This window comes from Ranitomeya variabilis, chromosome 2 (assembly GCF_051348905.1).
Source record: "Ranitomeya variabilis isolate aRanVar5 chromosome 2, aRanVar5.hap1, whole genome shotgun sequence".
In the NCBI taxonomy this organism is placed as follows: domain Eukaryota; kingdom Metazoa; phylum Chordata; class Amphibia; order Anura; family Dendrobatidae; genus Ranitomeya; species Ranitomeya variabilis.
The window spans coordinates 299,140,406-299,159,773 of record NC_135233.1 but is presented as its reverse complement, the minus strand read 5'-3'; the positions used below and the strand labels follow the sequence as shown (position 1 = coordinate 299,159,773).

At 44.5% G+C, this 19,368-nt stretch overlaps 1 protein-coding gene across 1 annotated transcript in view; it reads right to left on the bottom strand.

The window, feature by feature from the left end:
- The window catches only part of COL4A5 (collagen type IV alpha 5 chain), a 254,829-nt gene extending 237,741 nt beyond the window's left edge, over positions 1–17,088 (bottom strand). The window contains exon 1 of the mRNA XM_077285140.1: positions 16,706–17,088. Within this exon, the coding sequence (XP_077141255.1) occupies positions 16,706–16,786 (81 nt within the window). The 5' untranslated portion in view covers positions 16,787–17,088. The remainder of the gene's footprint in view (positions 1–16,705) is intronic.
- Between the last annotated feature and the right edge of the window lie 2,280 nt (positions 17,089–19,368).

Genomic DNA, 19,368 nt, shown 5'->3' with positions numbered 1-19,368 from the left:
TATAAATTTAGCGCCATACCTGTATTGCGTCAGGGAGGTATGATTTCGCCCTGACTCAAGCGCCTCACAGCTGTCCACCATCCCACCGGGCACCACCTCCTCTCTTTCTTGTGCCGTCACCGGCACCTGCGCTCTGCAATTATTTCTTGGGCATGCGCCGTGCACGCTGCCCTGGACCTTACATCAAGTGATGTAAGTAGATCGCACCTGCGCACAGCGGAGGCCCCAGATCCCACCCCGCAGTGTGTTATGATGTATTCACACTGCGGGGCTGGGAATCTGGCACTGTGCGCAGGTGCTGTTTATAGCTGGGGAAGGGGGTAATACCAATGGAGCTTCCCAGGCTATTAATATCAGCCCACAACTGTATACTTAGCCTTTACTGACTATTAAAATGGGGGACCCTAGAAAATTATGTAGGGTCCCCTTATCTATCTATATATATAATTGTCTAAGGGTTTTTCCGTCTGTCTGTCTGTCTTTCGGTCTGTCTGTCTGTCTGTCCTGGAAATCCTGCGTCTCTGATTGGTCGAGGTCGCCAGGCCTCGACCAATCAGAGACGGACACAGCATGGCGACGATGATGTCATAAAGGTTGCCTCGACCAATCAGCGACGGGCACAGTCTGCCGCCAGGCCTCGACCAATCAGCGACGGGCACAGTATCGACGTAGATGTCATAATGGTTGCCATGGCGACGATGATGTCATAAAGGTTGCCTCGACCAATCAGCGACGGGCACAGTCTGCCGCGAATTCTGGAATCATCATTGTCCATATACTATGGGGACATGCATATTCTAGAATACCCGATGCATTAGAATCGGGCCACAATCTAGTATATATGTAATTGTCTAAGGGTTTTTCCGTCTGTCTGTCTGTCTGTCTGTCCTGGAAATCCCGTGTCTCTGATTGGTCGAGGCCGCCAGGCCTCGACCAATCAGCGACGGGCACAGCATGGCGACGATGATGTCATAAAGGTTGCCTCGACCAATCAGCGATGGGCACAGTCTGCCGCGAATTCGCCTCGACCAATCAGCGACGGGCACAGTATCGACGTAGATGTCATAATGGTTGCCATGGCGACGATGATGTCATAAAGGTTGCCTCGACCAATCAGCGACGGGCACAGTCTGCCGCGAATTCTGGAATCATCATTGTCCATATACTACGGGGACATGCATATTCTAGAATACCCGATGCATTAGAATCGGGCCACAGTCTAGTAATTAATAACCACCAAAGGCTATGCAGACAGCTGCGGGACGATATTAATAGCCTAGGAAGGGGGCATTAATAATGCCCCCCAGGCTAAAAACATCAGCGCTCATCCGCCCCAGAAAAGGCACATCTCTAAGATGAGCCAATACTGGCACTTAGCCTCGCTCTTCCCACTTGCCCTGTAGCGGTGGCAAGTGGGTTGATAGTTGGGAGGGTTGATATCACCTTTGCATTGTCAGATGACATCATGCCCCGAGGTTAGTAATGGAGAGGCATCAATAAGATGCCCCCATTACTAACTCCATAGTCACATTGTATGAAAACACAGACACCCAGAAAAAAGTGATAGACTCCTTTAATAATCTTAATTATACCATACTTGCAACCTTGCCCATTCCCCCGATGCCATCATCATCTGCAAAAGAGTTAAAAAAAAACAACAAATAACAGCAGAAATGCTGCTAATCCATTTGTCCCATGACGGGTCTAGCTCTGCTATATTTAGATGGCAGGCTGCATGGTTGCATGATGCGACCATACAGCCTGTCATCCAGCAAACACTGAGCACCGTGTGCTCAGTGTCTCCCTGTGAACTCCTATTACCTATCTAAAGGCATTGCGAGCGTGAGAAAGTTTTCCTGCTTGTGGTGACATCAGACAGGTCCTGGGAGTTCACAGCCAATGAACTCACTTCACCTTTCTGACGTCAATGCAAGCGCCGTGGGAAATTTTAAACACTGCCATAGAATATGCTGGAGCTATAAAAACAACGGCAAAGAAATTGTAATGAATAATACTCATGCTACAAAAATGTATTCATGTTCAACTACTTCTTGCTATAAGAGGAGAACCTTTATAACCCTGACTGGTATGCTGCATAAGATTTGATATGATACAAAGTTGTCATTAGAAGGTGCTGTATTATTGCCTACTGAGCTCTGCTCAGCTCTTCACTCTGTTCCTGAGTGAAGGGAGAATGTGTAGACAGGCGTATGGATAACAGCCATCACTAGGATTTACAGAAACAAAACCCATTTTGTAAAAGCAGTTGTCTTTGTAATGTAACAACTTCTTGGGAGGACAATGATGGGGAAAACTAATATTAATATAAAAGAGTCCAAACACTTCAGGTCCCGGTCCCAATAATGCATTGCGGCAAAACCGAGATTGCTACGTCATCACAGGTCATTTTCACAATGCATTATTGGGAACGGAAGCATTGCGAGGAGCGGGAAAGCTGCCAGGGACGCCGGAAGGTAAGAATATCATGATTTTTTATTTTAATTATTTTTTTTTTTACAATTATATGGCTCCCAGGGCCTGGAGGAGAGTCTCCTCTCCTTCACCCTGGGTACCAACCGCACATGATCCGCTTACTTCCTGCATGGTGGACATAGCCACATGAGGAAAGTAAGCAGATCAATGCATTCCTATGTGTGCGGAATCCCCGCGATTCCACACAAAGAATGAACATGCTGCGTATTTTTCCGGAATGCGATTCCGCTGTGGAAAAAAAATGCAGCATGTGCACAAAAAGTGCGGATTGCATTCTAATAATAGGATGCTTAATGTATGCGTTTTTTTTGCAGTTTTATCGCGTTTTTATTGCGAAAAAACGCGAAAAATCCTGAGCGTGTGCACACAGCCTAAAACAGAGAGCACTTAGATTACACATGGATGGCCTCTGACCCATTCAATGGATTGGACTTTTATCTACAAATCGGGTGAAAATAAGACAGGTCCTTTTTTGCAGACCATACAACAAAAACAGAAATATGAATATACAATTGATATTAGGCCGGGGTCACACTGGCGACTAAAACGGACGAGTGCAATGCGATAAAAAATCGCATTGGACTCGGACCAATGTTAAACTATGGGGCAGCTCCCAGCAGCTGATTTTTGTCGGCAGTTTTCCTCGGTCCAAGACAATCGCAGCATGCTGCCATTGTCATGGACACTCGGACGACTCTCGGCTCACTCGCACCCATATAAGCCTATGGGTGCGAGTGAGACAGCGCACACCACTCAGCTATCATCCGAGTGATGTGCGTTAAACGCTGATCCCGGCAATGGAGGAGATGGAGAAATTAGTTTCTCCACCTCCTCCGCAGCTGTGCTCCGATTCTCTCTGTGTGAGCACAGACACATGACACTCTCGCATCGGATGCAATAAGCTAGTGTGACCCCGGCCTTAAAGTGGTTGTCTACTACTCAGACAACCCCCTCTGAATCCCTTTATTTCCCCCTAGTAAAAGAAGAGCAGCTGTACTCTCCTCCGGTGAAGGCAATGTTCCAGCGGTGTCAGCACTGGATCTCCCAGGGCTCACATGACATTGGCTGTAGGGATCGCATGACATAACAATTAGCTGGCTTCACCCTCCTCTCCTTCAGACAAATAAAGACATGTCAATCACTGGCACGGGAGGAGAGTATGGGTATGTGTCCACGTTCAGGAAACGCTGAGTTTTTGACGCAGCGTTGAGCAGCATGCATAAAAAACGCAGCATCCAGATGTTACAGCATAGTGGAGGGGATTTCATGAAATCCTGTCTCCACTATGCAGTAAAAGACGCATGCGGCACACCCGAGAAAAAAATCAAGGACAACGCAGGTGACCTGCCAGTGACCTCAGGTGCAGATTTGGTCAGGAGGTCACCTGCGTTGTCCTTGATTTTTTTCTCGGGTGTGCCGCATGCGTCTTTTACTGCATAGTGGAGACAGGATTTCATGAAATCCCCTCCACTATGCTGTAACATCTGGACGCTGCGTTTTTTATGCATGCTGCTCAACGCTGCATCAAAAACTCAGCGTTTCCTGAACGTGGACACATACCCTATAGGTGTTTTTATATTACTGGGGGATAACATAAGGTTTCAGAGGGTGTTGTCCGAGTAGTGGACAACCTTTTTAATGTGTCTAAATTCTGTTAAAAAAACAGGCACAATGCATATAACAAAAAAAAGATGAATTAGCCCTTTGTCTCTCTGTTACAATATTGGTGTATAGAATAATTTATCCCCCTTGTAAGTACATTATTGTCAGTTTTGTAAAAATAACAATTTCAGGTATTCATAAAATAGTGAATGCGAGCAGAATATATAAAAAAATATTTAATTATGCCATTCAATATAAAACATTTGTACAAAAACACTCCCCCAAAGTATACACATATTTTGAGTTTACTTCTGCTTTAAAGAAGGTAACATGAGGGCACATGAGCCGAGACAGGTAGTTCTGTGATTCCATTGGTGAATGTGCTGATGTGTGATACAATGAATGAGTGAACACATGAATCAGATGTTACATGACAACACCTGAATACAAGAGTAGGTGTGAGCACTGAGGGCAAGTGTCAGGCAATAGAGGTTTATATTGGAGAGTTGCTCTAGTTGTCCATCAGTGCACTGTATTAAACGGTCAGCCAGGAATTTTACCTGAAACCATTGCTGCAGGGGAAAAGTAGTATGAGGCTATGTGCACACGCTCAGTTTTTTTCACGTTTTTTTTTGCTCTAAAAACGCTATAAAAACGCATGCATTATGCATTTTATCATTTAGAATGTATTCTGCATGTTTTGTGCACATGGATGCGTTTTTTCCTGCGAAAAAAACGCATCGCGGTAAAAAAAATGAGCATGTTCATGAATTTTGCGGATTTCTGCATTTTTCCCGCAATTCTATGCATCTGGGAAAAAACGCACAAAAGACGCATCAAAAAACGCGTCAAAAAATGCGGGTTTCTGGCATTAATTTCCGTGTTTTTGTCAGGAAAAATTCTGCAAGAAATCATGACGTGTGCACAAACCCTTACGTTGCATCCATTTACATAAATAGCCATGCATATAATAATACAAGGGCAACTTGAGCCTGCCAAAATATGAACAGCTTGAATGAATACAACCAGGTTGTAAGCTCCTTTAATTAGATCTATGACTTCCTCTTATAACATGCCTTAGCACAAAATGATTGGTGCTTTAACCTCCTGGTGAATCCAATAGATAATATTACGCCTGTCAATAACAAGCTTTATTCTAGATCAATGTTTTAAATAGGAGATCACATACATGTGTGTTTTGCCTGGCTGTTTTACTGCGTGTTTATTTACCATACAACTATAGGATTAGTAATGGATAGGTGTATTACAGACGATTCTCCATTACTAATCCATGGGCTTGATGTCACCAGACAACACAAAGGTGACATCAACCCCACAAATATGAACTCCACTTACCAACGCTACAGGACAAGTGGGAAGAGCCGAGTAAAGCGCTAGGATTGGTGTATCTAATGATGTGCCTTTTCTGAGTGGCTGCGTGCTGCTATTTTTAGGCTTGGTGGGAGGCAATAACCCCTTACCGGCCTGAGAATACTAGCCCCCAGCTGTCAGCTTTAGCTTTGCTGGTTGTCAAAAATAGGGGGCCTCACGCCAATTTTTTTAAATTATTTATTTAAATAATTTAAAAAAACAGCGTGGGGACCCGACCCCTCTGTCCTTGATAACCAGCCTTGCTGCAGCAGACAGCTGCCGGTTGCAGCCCGTAGTGTCAGTTTTGGCTGGCTGGTTATCACAAATACAGGGAAACCTACGCCAATGCAAGTTACCCTAATTTACATAGCAAGTGACAAATCCTGCAGAAAATCTACAATATCAAAGACTCTTCAAATATTCATTATGGTATCTAAGGCTACTTTCACACTAGCGTCGTACGAAGCACGACGCAATGCGACGTACCGACGCATGCTGTGAAAAAAAAGCACAGCGGGGGCAGCGGATGCAGTTTTACAACGCATCCGCTGCCCCATTGTGATGTCCGGGGAGGCGGGGGCAGAGTTCAAATGGCAGACACGACGCACAAAAAAACGTTACATGTAACTTTTTTTGTGCTGACGGTCCGCCAAAACATGACGCATCCGTTGCACAACGGATGCGACGTGTGGCAATCCGTCGCGATCCGTCACCAATACAAGTGTATGGGAAAAAAACGCCTCCTGCAAGCACATTTGCAGGATCCTTTTTTGTCACAAACGACGGATTGCGACGTACGTCACACGACGCTAGTGTGAAAGTAGCCTTACAGGGCTGTGGAGTCGCTGTCTATTTGGTGGAGTCAGCGTTGGAGTCAGTATAAAATGGACCGACTCCTAAAATATATAATACATTGTGTACAGTAGTTCACTGCAGGATGTGCTGTAAATGTTTTCATAAGAATTTGGGAAAGTTATGAAATGTCCTATAAATGTCTGTTCTATTCCTGATCCTGAAAGTGATTCCACTTTCTATGACAGATCGTTTTCTGAAAGAGGATCACCCCTTTAAGAATTACATGGTGTCCATTAAAATCCACTGGATGTCTGTGTAAAACAAAAGACTTATTGGCACACCTTGTATTCACTAACCACTCTGTTTAAAGGCCTCATTCACATGTCGGTATTTTACAACAGTGTCTGTATGCCAAAACCATGAGTGAAACGGTATGTTTCCACGGTCCGGATATGCAGCGCTTTGGACACAGCAAATACCTGCTCCGTCCACAGCGCTGCCGGCTTTTGTATGCGCGGTGATCCCGCATGTGTTCATTGAACCATGAGGAATCACCGCATCCTATACATAGACTGTGTAATTTATCTTGCGGAGACTGAGCGTCTCGGCGAGATAAATAGACATGCTGCGGTCTATAAAGACGCGCCGCATGTGCGTATACACGGGTCTGCCTCCTTCGTCTTTGAACGCATAGTGGAGATGGGATTTCATAAAATCCCCTCCACTATGCTGTAACATCTGGATGCTGTGGACTGGACGCTGCGGCTGTATGCAGCATCCAATCCACAGCATTTCCTGACTGTGGAAACATGCCCAAACATACGGACAAAAACTAATTCAAAGATTTACACCTGTTCTGTGTTTTGACGGCACTCCTGGTTTGGACATACACATACTGATGTATGAATAAAGCTTAACAAATGACACAGGACCATCTCTGGTAATATAAATATGCCCCACTTGCCTGTATGGAAATGGGTTCTCTAAACTAGACTATCCCTTTAAGTTGATCTACAGCAGCTAATCTTTCTCTCCTGTAAATAGTTTGACCTTGCAGGATATATTCTTGTAGTTTGTTACCCCTTTAATGGGTAACGAATGGTAGTGAAGTAATAGTGCTCTTTTCATATACTGCAACATATGTAAAAATATTCATCAAACTCCATTTATGCTACTACACAAAATAAGATACATTCTTTAAGGTAGAAACTATAAAGAAATAACGTGATACAAATTAATTAGATACTTCCATTTAATAAACTGTGAATGTTCTTACATCTAACACTTTGTAAAATGTATCCTGTTACTTTGGACACAGTTGAAATAAACCATGTAAGAGCCGGAGGGCAGATGTAAGTCCAGCTGCAGAAAAGTCACCACTACACGCGTTCTTAGTGAAAAGTTCTCTGCTGCTATGGCCCTTTTCATGCACACAATTTAATGGAAGTTTGAACTAGTAAAGCTCAGATCATCCTCACTGGAGAATCGGGACAGTCATATTCTATATAACATACAGTATGTGCTAATCTCAGCTGATTCAAGGGACCTGACCTACTTCTAAGTTAATAGATCAGCAAATATCTCTCAATGTTCCTTCTATGAAAGGGAAGAGAAATCACATTGTGACCCTCGGTTTTATTAATAAAGATACGTCATAGAGAACTGTGGGAAATAATCATTTACAGGGTGTATTCCTCTGGAATTTGTAAGATAGAAGTTTTCTTGTCCTACTTTGAAGCTATGGTGATTCAGATAACCACTTCTGCAGCGCTTCTTTGTTCCATGCAGCTTATTAAAATCTTGACAACTGGAATCCATTAACCTGAAAAAGCCACATCTTGTATATTTCTCTTTCCTGGGTAGGCCGTCGCTTACTCTCTAGATACACTAAGTCCTCATTCAGACATCTTATTGTTTTTAATGTATGAGAAATTAACCCCTTCCCGACCCATGACGCCTATGTGGCGTCATGGAATGATCGCATCCCTGCAGATCGGGTGAAAGGGTTAACTCCTATTTTACCCGATCTGCAGGGAGATGGGGAGTTGTACTTCAGCCTAGGGGGGGTGGCTTTGCCCCCACGTGGCTACGATCGCTCTGATTGGCTGTTGAAAGTGCAACAGCCAATCAGAGCAATTTGCAATATTTCACCTATGAAAATGGTGAAATATTGCAATCCAGCCTTGGCCGATGCTGCAATAGCATCTGCCATGGCTGGAAATCATGTTCTGGCCCCCCCCCACCGCCCCCGATCTCCTCCCCAGTCCTCCGTTCTGTCCAGTACTCCCCTCCGTCCCCCTGTTCACTCCCCCGTGCTTCTGTCCGCTCCCCCGTGCTCCTGTCCGCTCCCCCCGTCCTCCGATCCCCCCCCCTGTGCCTCGATCCACCCCCCCACCACCCCCTCATACTTAACGAGCCTCCCGAAGTCGGTCCGTCTTCTCCCTGGGCGCCGCCATCTTCCAAGATGGCGGGCGCATGCTCAGTGCGCCCGCCGAATCTGCCGGCTGGCAGATTCATTACAAAGTACATTTTGATCGCTGTGGTAGGTTCTATCACAGCGATCAAAATAAAAAAAAATAATAAATAAACCCCCCCCTTTATCACCCCCATAGGTAGGGACAATAATAAAATAAAGAAAATATTTTTTTTTCTTTTTCCACTAGGGTTAGGGTTAGAACTAGGGGTAGGGTTAGGGTTAGGGGTAGGGTTAGGGTTATGGCATGTGCACACAGTGCGGATTTGGCTGCGGATCCGCAGCGGATTGGCCGCGGATCCGCAGCGGATTGGCCGTGGATCCGCAGCGGATTGGCCGCGGATCCGCAGCGGATTGGCCGCTGCGAATTCGTAGCAGTTTTACATCAGGTTTACAGTACCATGTACACCTATGGAAAACCAAATCCGCTGTGCCCATGGTGCGGAAAATTCCGTGCAGAAACGCTGCGTTGTATTTTCCGCAGCATGTCAATTCTTTGTGCAGATTCCGCAGCGTTTTACACCTGTTCCTCAATAGGAATCCGCAGGTGAAATCCGCACAAAAAAAACACTGGAAATCTGCTGTAAATCCGCAGGTAAAACGCAGTGCCTTTTACCTGCAGATTTTTCAAAAATCGTGCGGAAAAATCTCACACGAATCCGCAACGTGGGCACATAGCCTTAGAGTTAGGGTTGGAATTAGAGTTAGGGTTGGAATTAGGGCTAGGGTTAGAAATAGGGTTAAGATTAGGCTTGTGGTTAGGGTTACGGATAGGATTAGGGGTGTGTTGGGGTTACAGTTGTGGTTAGGGTTGGGATTAGGGTTAGGATTGGAATTAGGGTTACAGGTGTGTTGGGATTAGGGTTGTGGTTAGGGGTGTGTTGGGGTTAGGGTTGTGATTAGGGTTATGGCTACAGTTGGGATTAGGATTAGGGGTGTGCTGGGGTTAGTGTTGAAGTTAGAATTGAGGGGTTTCCACTGTTTAGGCACATCAGGGGTCTCCAAACGCAACATGGCGCCACCATTGATTCCAGCCAATCTTGCGTTCAAAAAGTCAAATGGTGCTCCCTCCCTTCCAAGCCCCGACGTGCGCCCAAACAGTGGTTTACCCCCACATTTGGGGTACCAGCGTACTCAGGACAAACTGGGAAACAACTGTTGGGGTCCAATTTCTCCTGATACCCTTGCAAAAATAAAAAATTACTTGCTAAAACATAATTTTTGAGGAAAGAACAATTATTTTTTATTTTCACGGCTCTGCGTTATAAACTTCTGTGAAGCACTTGGGGGTTGAACGTGCTCACCACACATCTAGATAAGTTCCTTGGGGGGTCTAGTTTCCAAAATGGGGTCACTTGTGGGGTGTTTCTACTGTTTAGGCACATCAGGGGCTCTGCAAATGCAATGTGACGCCCGCAGACCATTCCATCAAAGTCTGCATTTCAAATGTCACTACTTCCCTTCCGAGCCCTGTCGTGTGCCCAAACAGTGGTTTACCCCCACATATGGGGTATCAGCGTACTCACAACAAACTGGGCAACAAATATTGGGGTCCAATTTCTCCTGTTACCCTTGTGAAAATAAAAAATTGCTTGCTAAAACATCTTTTCTGAGGAAAGAAAAATGATTTTTTATTTTCACGGCTCTGCATTGTAAACGTCTGTGAAGCACTTGGGGGTTGAACGTGCTCACCACACATCTAGATAAGTTCCTTGGGGGGTCTAGTTTCCAAAATGGGGTCACTTGTGGGGGGTTTCTACTGTTTAGGCATATCAGGGGCTCTGCAAACGTAACATGATGCCCGCAGACCATTCCATCAAAGTCTGCATTTCAAAACGTCACTACTTCCCTTCCGAGCCCCGGCATGTGCCCAAACAGTGGTTTACCCCCACATATGGGGTATCAGCGTACTCAGGAGAAACTGGAAAACAACTTTTGGGGTCAAAATTCTCCTGTTACCCTTGCAAAAATAAAAAATTCTGGGCTTAAAAAATATTTTTGAGGAAAGGAAACACATTTATTAATTTCACGGCTCTGCGTTATAAACTTCTGTGAAGCACTTGGGGGTTCAAAGTGCTCACCACACATCTAGATAAGTTCCCTTGGGGGTCTAGTTTCCAAAATGGAGTCACTTGTGGGGAGTTCCTACTGTTTAAGCACATCAGGGGCTCTGCAAACGCAACCTGACGCCCGCAGAGCATTCCATCAAAGTCTGCATTTTAAAACGTCACTACTTCCCTTCCAAACCCCGACGTGTGCCAAAACAGTGGTTTACCCCACATATGGGGTATCAGCGTACTCAGGAGAAACTGGACAACAACTTTTGGGGTCCAATTTTTCCTGTTACCCTTGGGAAAATAAAAAAATGTGGGCTAAAAAATCATTTTTGAGAAAAGAAAAATTATTTTTTATTTTCATGGCTCTGCGTTATAAACTTCTGTGAAGCACTTGGGGGTTCAAAGTGCTCACCACACATCTAGATTAGTTCCTTCGGAGGTCTAGTTTCCAAAATGGGGTCACTTGTGCGGGAGCTCCAATGTTTAGGCACACAGGGGCTCTCCAAACGCGACATGGTGTCCGCTAATGATTGGAGCTAATTTTCCATTCAAAAAGCCAAATGGCGTGCCTTCCCTTCCGAGCCCTGCGGTGCGCCCAAACAGTGGTTTACCCCCACATATGGGGTATCATCGTACTCAGGACAAACTGGACAACAACATTTGGGGTCCAATTTCTCCTATTACCCTTGGGAAAATAAAAAATTCTGGGCTAAAAATCATTTTTGAGGATAGAAAAATTATTTTTTATTTTCACGGCTCTGCGTTATAAACTTCTGTAAAGCACCTGGGGGTTATAAGTGCTCACTATGCATCTAGATAAGTTCCTTGGGGGGTCTAGTTTCCAAAATGGGGTCACTTGTAGGGGAGCTCCAATGTTTAGGCACACAGGGGCTCTCCAAACGCGACATGGTGTCCGCTAATGATTGGAGCTAATTTTCCATTCAAAAAGTCAAATGGCACGCCTCCCCTTCCGAGCCTTGCCGTGCACCCAAACAGTGGTTTACCCCCACATATGAGGTATCGGCGTACTCAGGAGAAATTGCCCAACAAATTTTAAGATCCATTTTATCCTGTTGCCCATGTGAAAATGAAAAAATTGAGGCTAAAAGAAATTTTGTGTGAAAAAAAAGTACTTTTTCATTTTTACGGATCAATTTGTGAAGCACCTGAGAGTTTAAAGTGCTCACTATGCTTCTAGATAAGTTCCTTGGGGGGTCTAGTTTCCAAAATGGGGTCACTTGTGGGGGAGCTCCAATGTTTAGGCACACAGGGGCTCTCCAAACGTGACATGGTGTCTGCTAGCGATGGAGATAATTTTTCATTGAAAAAGTCAAATGGCGCTCCTTCCCTTCCGAGCCCTGCCGTGCGCCTAAACAGTGGTTTACCCCCACATATGAGGTATCAACGTACTCAGAACAAATTGGACAACAACTTTCGTGGTCCAGTTTCTCCTTTTACCCTTGGGAAAATAAAAAAAATTTCGCTAAAAGATCATTTTTGTGACTAAAAAGTTAAATGTTCATTTTTTACTTGCATGTTGTTTCTGCTGCTGTGAAACACCTGAAGGGTTAATAAACTTCTTGAATGTGGTTTTGAGCACCTTGAGGGGTGCAGTTTTTAGAATGGTGTCACTTTGGGGTATTTTCAGCCATATAGAACCCTCAAACTGACTTCAAATGTGAGGTGGTCCCTAAAAAAAATGGTTTTGTAAATTTTGTTGTAAAAATGAGAAATCACTGGTCAAATTTTAACCCTTATAACTTCCTAGCAAAAAAAAAATTTGTTTCCAAAATTGTGCTGATGTAAAGTAGACATGTGGGAAATGTTATTTATTAACTATTTTGTGTCACATAACTCTCTAGTTTAACAGAATAAAAATTCAAAATGTGAAAATTGCGAAATTTTCAAAATTTTTGCCAAATTTCCATTTTTTTCACAAATAAACTCGGAAATTATCGACCTAAATTTACCACTAACATGAAGCCCAATATGTCACGAAAAAACAATCTCAGAATCGCTAGGATCCGTTGAAGCGTTCCTGAGTTATTACCTCATAAAGGGACACTGGTCAGAATTGCAAAAAACGGCAAGGTCATGAAGGGGTTAAAAAAGATTTGGTATAGATTTTATGCTGTGGATTTTTGCTCATTAAGGCCTGATATTCTCATACATACACTAATGAGGGTATGCGCGGTGCAAATTGACTGGCACTGTAGCTATCGATATCCTCAGCAAGCCTTTTTCTGCTGTGGATGTTACCTGTGATACCACTTTTTGCAATGCGTAGGGTAATTTGTGCGCTTCAATTTTCACAAATTTACAATGAAATATACAGTGGTATTTACTGCTGCGGAGCTCATGACAACAAGTACCGGTATGTCCCATGGCAGGTCCTCAGAAGGTAAAATTCAATAAAACATGAATTTGTAGAGATGCATTTAAAAGGATGCATTGAAAAAAAAATTTCAGATACTTGCTTAAGAAAAATACCAAGAATCAAAACCATTGACAATCCCGAGGCAGGGAAGTGCATGGTCAGGTAATAGACATTTGGTTTGAGGTGCAAGAGAATCTGAAAAAAGCTCAGAGTAGGCAGAGAAGAACTATTGGGCCTACTTTTCAAGTTCATTATAAAGTGTGATTGTCAACTTGGAGCATAAAACTTAAGGTGCTATCCTCCAAGTTAGGTCCTACATATACAGGTTCTTTTGAAATCCTAAACCCTGTATCTTTCCGTTTGCAGCTTGCTTCCTCCTTCAGAATTCCTGATGTGTTTCACAAATCCCTGCTGAAAGTGTATAATTCTCCTGTACATTCAGAGTTCTGCCTCCTCCAGGGACGGTCAAGGGGAATCTGGAGTATGAAGTTCATGAACAACTTGATTTTCATTGGATTAAAGGATCTCTGCACTATCAGGTGCATTGGTGTCTTATGGTCCCAACGAAAGGTCTTGGGTTCCAACTAATAATATCAAAGTTGACAATTTAATTAAAAAGTTTATTCTACAGTTTCCTCATAAAACAGGTCCTGAGGAACCAGAAACCCATAATAAGAAGATTACAGACTTACTTGTCCTCGTTCCCACACTAGCTGCCTCGGCTGTAAGGCATTTCACCCCATTTCCGTAGGCGGCATGGACAGCGGGAAGGTGGTGGTGACGTCAGTGCATTTGCCACCTAGCATGCTCAAATTGTGACCATACTAAAGGGGGACAGCATCCCAACATGCCAAGTGGACTGAGCACCAACCAGACTTTATTTAACTAATTAACCATGGAACTAAAGATTCTGGGTGGTATAGGGCAATCTCTGGGGAAAGTGAGGGGTGGTCATCAGTCCAATCACAGGAGAGGTTGGGAGACGAATATGGATGCACAGTGCCTGTTTTTAATATCCCCATATGACACCTGTTTCTTGCCACTTATTTCACGGTTTACACCCTTTTTTGTGCACTTTTAAGGAATACTTATCCTGCTGTGCTTTTCACTTACTCTCTAATTTTACAGGTGCTTCTCACAAAATTAGAATATCATCAAAAAGTTATTTCAGTTCTTCAATACAAAAAGTGAAACGCATACATTATATAGAGACATTACAGAGGGTTCTATTTCATGTGTTTATGTCTGTTAATGTTGATGATTATAGCTATTTTGTATTGAAGAACTGAATTAAATTAACTTTTTGATGATATTCTAATTTTATAAGTACCTGTACATAAGATGTTTGATCTCTGGACTGTTTATTTTTTTACCTTGCATCCCTGCCGAACCCTTATACCTGGCTAACGGCAGATGACCCTTTTGATTTCTGATTCTGTCATTGTCTTGTTTCTCAGCTTGCTCTTCTCTCCTCTTGCTCCACTGACCAGCAGCTACTCCATGTACACAACCCAGGAGCCTCTGCAGCAAAATCCAGATACTTGTACAGGATTGAAGAAGGAGAGGACCAGACTGCCTCTAAACCTGCTAAGAGGAGTGGCTTCCACCAAGTCTGTCTGTGGTAGCCTATTTGAGTGGACAGATTTATAGCAGACATCATATAAACAGAAGATAAGAATGCGGGTTCCAGTGTACTTCATATATAATGTGTAAATATGTTGGTGCTATATAAATAAAATTATTATTATTATAAAAGAAAAAAACATTCCATTTTACAATCACTTGGCAGCCAAGAATTCTAAGAGCTGAATTAGTTAAAGAAGACTATTTGGGACGATGGATAAACTCACTGTATTCTGTATAGTAGTCACATTAATCTTAAGTGTCATTGACCCTGTATTTTCCATAAGATTCAACAATTTCAAACACATACTGATAGGGAATTTAGATTGTGAGCCCCAACAGGGACAGCGATGATGATATTTGTAAAGTGCTGCGGAATATAATGGATCTATATAATCAAAGCGTAATAATAAAAAACATACAATACTGACCATTACCCTAAAGAAATCCATAGGGTAAAACCAATTAGAACAAATGAAATATATACTGGATATATTTAAAGCTTTCATTTATCCTTAACTGTAACATGATGCATATTAGAGCCAAGCTAATTCAAGGTTAGGCGGCCAATTTACCTTGGCAGTCGTAGAAAATGGTTTACTTTGTTTGGCCTTTACTTATAAGTTGAATTTAAGAGGCAAAAAAAAAAATTACATATAAAATTTTAGTAACACTATGTGCGGAAATTTAAACATGAAAAATGAATGTCTTCTGTTCTACAATTTGAAATGGTTGTACTCCCTGCATCCTTCCAGCGTGTTACGACTGCTCCGGGATGCTTCCCTGTGGCACTTAGAGGCCTAACCTGCTCAGCAGTCCAGCCTTTCAGCTGCTCTTACTGAAGTACCATAGAGATAACAGTCTCCTCCTACTGAAACCGACTTCCATAAACCTATTTCGCACAGATATAGATAGGAAGTCGGTCCTGCGGCAGCAGAATGTAGCCATAGTCTTGGTGTCTACAGCGATTTCTCATATGTTATGTACAGGAGACTAGACAATGTGATGGTGACAATGAAGAATAACTGTGATGATACGTGCTGATCCCCGACAGTCACGTCTTCTCATACATTATCTAGGTATGCAGCACAAAGACTACTTTGGAAAGTGAGAATCTAATAGAGATGCTGCTTAGTCTAAATGGGAGAGACAGTATCAGGCATAAGGTTGTAACCTGGAGCTTTCCAGGTGTCCTAAAACTACAGTTCCCAGCATGTCATGACAGTTTCAGGCTGGGAGTTGTAGTTTTACAACATTTGGAGCGCTATAGGATGCAGATTAGTGGCATAAAGTGTATATGAAGTCAGAGAGCGCTCACACTGGGAGGGCGGCTGGTGGCTATAAATGTGGGGGACTTTAAGGCTATCCTTCTTTTATGTCTACATTGATAAAAAAAAATATTGTTTGCTCTTTTCATAGAAACCAGAGATGCAGAACATTATAGGGTCACTGAACCCATCTTATATTCATGTCCAGGAAATAGCAGGAAAAGATTATCTGACACTAAACAAAAATCATCCCAATATTTAAGAAAAAGAGAATGTATCATTCATAGAGAAAAGCATCAGAACTGAAATATCCATAGTGTGCTGTGCCTCCTGTGGGGTGAGAACTGTCAGCAAAAGGTCCTAAAAAGCTAAAAAAAAAAATAGACTCATCTATAGAAACAATAGTGTATAAAATCAAGATCCAGGTTTGCTACATTTTCTCCCAAAATGACATAAATAGCCCCTGCCTCTTCCTTGTCATGGTGAGGTCACAATCCACTATTTTTAACCAGAATCACAGAGGGTTTGAGTTACAAGGTTTATAAATATAAGACAGCCAGCACCCCCTCCAACATGTCCATAGCCCCTCCAACATGTCCATAGCCCCCGCATTTCACAGAAGAAGGCAAGAGAAGACGGTACTTACCGCAGCGTCTGCATTCTGCACCCAGGGCACCAGCAGCACCAAGGCGAGGACAGCGAGCCTGTGCAAATGCCCCAACCTCATTCTTCACGTCCCCCCTGAAATGTCTCAACACCGGCTCCAATGACAAGGCTGAGGATCTGACATATTATGCTAAATGCCCCGGCAGAGGAGGAGATGCGGCGACACACAGTGAGCAGGGGCCACCCCGGACCTGGGCTATACTGCTGCCTTCTGCAAAGAACTGCTAAACTTTTTTTTCCTAGTGAAGTTACGAGGCGCACTATTTTCTCATAAATCCCTCCGCGTCAGCATCTCCCCTAGGCTAAAGAAACCTGCTGCTCACTGATAGCTGCGGCCTCTCTACAGCCTTTTCACAAAAATAATGGAGAGACTCCTTGGATTTTTTTCCCCTCTGGTGATAGTGACCCCAGCCTCCTGCTTCAGCCCACCCACTCCCAACACCCACTCCCGCCCACTGTCTTATAAAGACACAGCATGCCATTTCCAGAGAGGGAACTTTTTTTTTTTTTGTCTGCGGAGGGACCTGAACCTGTAATTGAAAACTAATATACCTCCTTTACTGAGCTATCTGTGGAAAAAACAGGTTAGAAGAAGCAGCCAAGGTGGAAGTGGTGCCCCACACATGCCCTGCTCCTGCCATGTCTGTGTATATACTGTGGCAGTTATACCCGTCACATGCCCTGCTCCTGCCATGTCTGTGCAACAATGGGGCAGTTATACCCTCACATGCCCTGCTCCTGCCATGTCTGTGCAACAATGGGGCAGTTATACCCTCACATGCCCTGCTCCTGCCATGTCTGTGCAACAATGGGGCAGTTATACCCCTCACATGCCCTGCTCCTGCCATGTCTGTGCAACAATGGGGCAGTTATACCCCTCACATGCCCTGCTCCTGCCATGTCTGTGTATATACTGTGGCAGTTATACCCTCACATGCCCTGCTCCTGCCATGTCTGTGTATATACTGTGGCAGTTATACCCTCACATGCCCTGCTCCTGCCATGTCTGTGCAACAATGGGGCAGTTATACCCCCACATGCTCTGCTCCTGCCATGTCTGTGCACATAATTGGGCAGTTATACCCTCACATGCCCTGCTCCTGCCGTGTATGTGCACATAATGGGGCAGTTATACCCTCACATGCCCTGCTCCTGCCATGTCTGTGCAACAATGGGGCAGTTATACCCTCACATGCCCTGCTCCTGCCATGTCTGTGCAACAATGGGGCAGTTATACCCCCACATGCTCTGCTCCTGCCATGTCTGTGCACATAATGGGGCAGTTATACCCTCACATGCCCTGCTCCTGCCATGTATGTGCACATAATGGGGCAGTTATACCCTCACATGCCCTGCTCCTGCCATGTCTGTGCACATAATGGGGCAGTTATACCCTCACATGCCCTGCTCCTGCCATGTATGTGCACATAATGGGGCAGTTATACCCTCACATGCCCTGCTCCTGCCATGTCTGTGCACATAATGGGGCAGTTATACCCTCATATGTCCTGCTCCTGCCATGTCTGTGCACACAATGGGGCAGTTATACCCTCACATGCCCTGATCCTGCCATGTATGTGCATATAATGGGGCAGTTATACCCTCACATGCCCTGCTCCTGCCATGTCTGTGCAACAATGGGGCAGTTATACCCTCACATGCCCTGCTCCTGCCATGTCTGCGCATATAGTGGGACAGTTATACCCCTCACATACCCTGCTCCTGCCATGTCTGCGCATATAATGGGGCAGTTATACCCTCACATGCCCTGCTCCTGCCATGTATGTGCACATAATGGGGCAGTTATACCCTCACATGCCCTGCTCCTGCCATGTCTGTGCACACAATGGGGCAGTTATACCCTGACATGCCCTGCTCCTGCCATGTCTGTGCATACACTGTCGCAGTTATACCCTCACATGCCCTGCTCCTGCCATGTCTGTGCACACAATGGGGCAGTTATACCCTCACATGCCCTGCTCCTGCCATGTCTGCGCATATAATGGGGCAGTTATACCCTCACATGCCCTGCTCCTGCCATGTCTGCGCATATAATGGGGCAGTTATACCCTCACATGCCCTGCTCCTGCCATGTCTGTGCACACAATGGGGCAGTTATACCCTCACATGCCCTGATCCTGCCATGTATGTGCATATAATGGGGCAGTTATACCCTCACATGCCCTGCTCCTGCCATGTCTGTGCACACAATGGGGCAGTTATACCCTCACATGCCCTGCTCCTGCCATGTCTGCGCATATAATGGGGCAGTTATACCCTCACATGTCCTGATCCTGCCATGTATGTGCATATAATGGGGCAGTTATACCCTCACATGCCCTGCTCCTGCCATGTATGTGCACATAACGGGGCAGTTATACCCTCACATGCCCTGCTCCTGCCATGTCTGCGCATATAATGGGGCAGTTATACCCTCACATGCCCTGATCCTGCCATGTATGTGCATATAATGGGGCAGTTATACCCTCACATGCCCTGCTCCTGCCATGTATGTGCACACAATGGGGCAGTTATACCCCCACATGCCCTGCTCTTGCCATGTCTGTGCGTACACTGTGGCAGTTATACCCTCACATGCCCTGCTCCTGCCATGTCTGTGCAACAATGGGGCAGTTATACCCT